We start from the raw sequence: 3519 nt of genomic DNA, 5'->3' as shown, positions 1-3519 counted from the left end.
TAGTTAGTTGCAAGACCTCATTTTTAAGTACTGGGCTTAATTATGAATTCGAAATGGTTTGAAATCAACGCAATGGGCCAATATGAATAAGTGGGTTACTAGCACACTGTAATAATTGAACTAATCATTGTGTTAAAATGGTTATTAAATAATGATAGATGGAACTCAAATTTTGATAACTAGAAACTGGTAAATGTTACGGCACGTTTCCATTAATTTAAAATGCATAGAGGATTATAATACTACGGAAACAAAATTATAAATCAATTTAGAAAAAGTTCTGAAGATAAAACTAAAAGAATACACAACTTTGAAAAGTACAGTTAAATTAATAGTTCAAAATGTCTGTATAAATAGTGCAAATCAAAAAAATCGGATTGTTTTTAAAATGTTCCAAAATTTTTTTAATTAGAATATAAATATCGGATGAGTAGATTATTAAGGCTCAACATAAAATTTAAAATTGTAAATTCGAAATTGAAATCCTGTTCATATTCTCCACGTTGTATATTAGATTTTGAATAAAACTTTACATTTTATATCTGCAATTCCATAAATATTTCATTATAAATTTTTTTTTTAATATATAATTGCAACTTATATTTAGAAGAGCAAACAATTATGGTTAATTTTGTACCGCATTTGAAATTATTATTATAATTACCCTTTAGGAATCACTCCGGGAGTATCAGCTCCTTTATCAGATTTATATATTATATCCAGGATTTGGTGAGATATATTTTTATTTATATTTGTATGACAGTGTCTTTCCAGGTAGCACAGCCGGGTGAAGTTTACATCGCGTTGCCTTTTAAGGAACCTATTCTCATGGGTTTGAATATGTACATTTTCTATAATTTGATCTATAGTTTTAATCATATTATTAATAGAATCAAAATCTATTGATGCTTTTTTTATGACGTACGATTCATTATTTTTTACAGCAACAGCCACATCTTTAGCAGAATCCTCAGGAGTAATATTTGAGACATCTGATGCTTTTTCAATAACTGATGAGTCATTTTTTTTCACGTCATTAGACTTATTTTCAATAGCGTTACTCTTGAGATCGATACTTGAGACTGCAGAAGCATTTTCAATTACAAAGGATTTATTTTCTTTTACATCACCATTCCCATCATTCACTGAATTCTTTAGACTTGTATTTGAGACGTTCGAAGCTTTTCTAATCACAAAGGATTTGCTTTTTTTTACATTACTGCCTGTACCAGCGGAACTTCCGAGACTGCTTCTCTTCTTGTTACCTTTTTTTAAACGTTTTTTCTTTATTGACGGATTTGATACTGTTAAATGCTTTACGTTTTCATTTGCTATTATAGGTTTTTTACTTGGCTTCACATATGGTTTTCCTTCATTACTTAACTTCATGGATTGAGAAGTCTCTGATAATGCATCCGAATCTTCACTTGATCTTGAGCCTACGCATATAGTAAAAGTCTGATTGGAGTGTGTCTCAGTGACTTTGCATTTTATCTTATCTGCCTGTTTTGATAGACCTGTGACTATGGAGCATCCATTTCTTTTCTGTATAGGATCGTAGTCTACTAAAGTACAATCCTCACGATTGGCTTCGAAAAACTTGTGAAACCATTGAAGAAATTCAAAGTTCGCTTGAAAACGAGATTTAACTAAGTCATTGATGGGAATTTCTTTCGAAACGTTAACCTTCTTGAACGCATCTTGCAACAATTTGAAGTTGTTAATATATTGATATTCAAGATTAGTGGAAAATTTTACTTTATTTATAGGAAGGACGTTATTAAAAAGCATATCAAATAATTGACAATAACCAGCTCCAGAGCACATTTCTTCAATTTTAATCAAATCCACGCAGAGTGTGTAGTTGACCCAATTGAGTAACTCAAATCGGGAGTAACCTCTCGTTGTGTTACACGTCCAAACGACATTTATAGCTTTTTTCATTGTGACAAAATTACAGGAATACGATATGTATGAAAGTAAGATTCAAGCAGAGAACATTTATTATTCCAACAATAAATTTCTTTCAGATTTGTTTCTTGAAATTGCAATAAATGGTTTGAATTTGAAATTTAGTTATATTTAATTTTTTTGACTGCTTTTTAAAATTGTTTGCCCAAATAAATTTCATTTTAAACTCGAATAAAAGTATTAATAAGTGATTTAAATTTTATTGACTACTATGATCATTCTGTCAAAATGATATATCTACTTACATTTATAGTAAGAGCTAAGCATACTGACAATGTGCCTTGCAAGTATTTTTACAGAACTTTAACTTGTATCTTAGTCTTAAATTTCTTTGAACGAGTTACCGATATATTGAATTGTTAATCTAAACCATAGAGACATGCAACGATCAAAAAGTACTAAGTAAGTTATTGGTCTTGCTCGTCACTCAATGTCTAACAAAATTGCCGTGCTAGTGGAGCACTGTATCATGGGTAGTTATGTCAAACGATTGAAAGCTCTTTTCAACAATTTCTTTGTACAGTAGTTTAAGGTCAGAGGAGGAAGAGTATGATGTGACTAATTTACTCTGTCTTAGCACTACAGTAACCAAATAGCGTGCATACAATCTAGCCTTCTCCTACTTCAAATGTCTGTATGTTATATGGATAATATATAGTTATTAAAGACATTACCCGTTTCCTTAATGTGATATACTGGTTAATCATTCTGAAATTAAACTCCTCAAATCTTATTCCAGAATTGTTAGAGTGCCCTTATTAATGTGACTCACACTCAGGGCTTAAGAGAGTCGCTCATTATTACGACACGATTTGCTTATTGGATCTGTTATCTAGCATATAGACTACTATGATACTTAAAAGATATTTTGTTAATTAGTTATCTGATATTGATTGGTTGAGTTCTGAGTGGTTTAATTTTTAAATTGTAAATAAGAAATATATTTAAATTGTTGTAGTTCTTTATTATACATTTGACGAAAAAATGTTAAACTATACTTTAATGTTTGCTACAAATTATGCGATATATTCTTAGCGACTTACTCTCGAGCTAACCAAATTGAATATTATTGTATTCGATATTATTATATTATATTCTTTTATTAGTATTATTTTCTTCTCGATAAGCTATGTACATAATTTGTCGGACAGAAGAAAGATTCAAACTCTTAATTAATAAGTAGCTTTTAGTTGACTTGCAAATTCAAACTTAAAACAAATAATATTTCTTTAAATTAAAATTTGAAAACTTTGATGTTCAATACAAAACAAAAAATATATATAAAATTAAATACTTAGATACTGTAGAAGCCCTTCTGGTGTGAGCAACAATTTTTAAGTGATTTTTGTTTTATAATTATATGGTTTCTGTTATTTTTGTATATAACTAAATAAACAAGTTGTACATACTTTTAAGTTTTCCTCTTATCATAAATAAAATAAAAATTTTCTCTCTCTAAACGGCACTAAACAGCACTAAATAAATAGAATAGAAGAATTGATGTGCCCCATTAAATGGTTAGAATAAGCATCAAATTTAAATGAAACT

General features: G+C 29.1%; 1 protein-coding gene across 2 annotated transcripts; it reads right to left on the bottom strand.

Annotated features, from left to right (window-relative positions):
- Positions 1 to 395: 395 nt before the first annotated feature.
- On the bottom strand, positions 396 to 2086 carry LOC119671639 (microtubule-associated protein RP/EB family member 3-like). 2 transcript variants are annotated; one of them, XM_038082373.1, is made up of 2 exons: positions 665 to 2086; positions 396 to 542 (listed from the first exon to the last, which is right to left on the bottom strand). In XM_038082373.1, the coding sequence occupies exons 1-2, from the start codon at positions 1942 to 1944 to the stop codon at positions 530 to 532; spliced, it is 1293 nt and encodes a 430-aa protein (XP_037938301.1). In that variant the 5' UTR covers positions 1945 to 2086; the 3' UTR covers positions 396 to 529. The 2 variants fall into 2 exon arrangements, with proteins under 2 accessions (XP_037938301.1, XP_037938302.1); XM_038082374.1 differs by lacking the exon at positions 396 to 542 and having other exon boundaries at positions 569 to 863; positions 926 to 2086.
- Positions 2087 to 3519: the final 1433 nt, after the last annotated feature.

This window comes from Teleopsis dalmanni, chromosome 1, assembly GCF_002237135.1.
Source record: "Teleopsis dalmanni isolate 2A chromosome 1, ASM223713v2, whole genome shotgun sequence".
Taxonomy (NCBI): domain Eukaryota; kingdom Metazoa; phylum Arthropoda; class Insecta; order Diptera; family Diopsidae; genus Teleopsis; species Teleopsis dalmanni.
This window is presented reverse-complemented; position numbering and strand designations above follow the sequence as displayed.

Bases quoted from the DNA above. Each gene is read 5' to 3' on its own strand.
- LOC119671639 (XM_038082373.1), bottom strand. From the start codon at position 1,944: ATGAAAAAAGCTATAAATGTCGTTTGGACGTGTAACACAACGAGAGGT.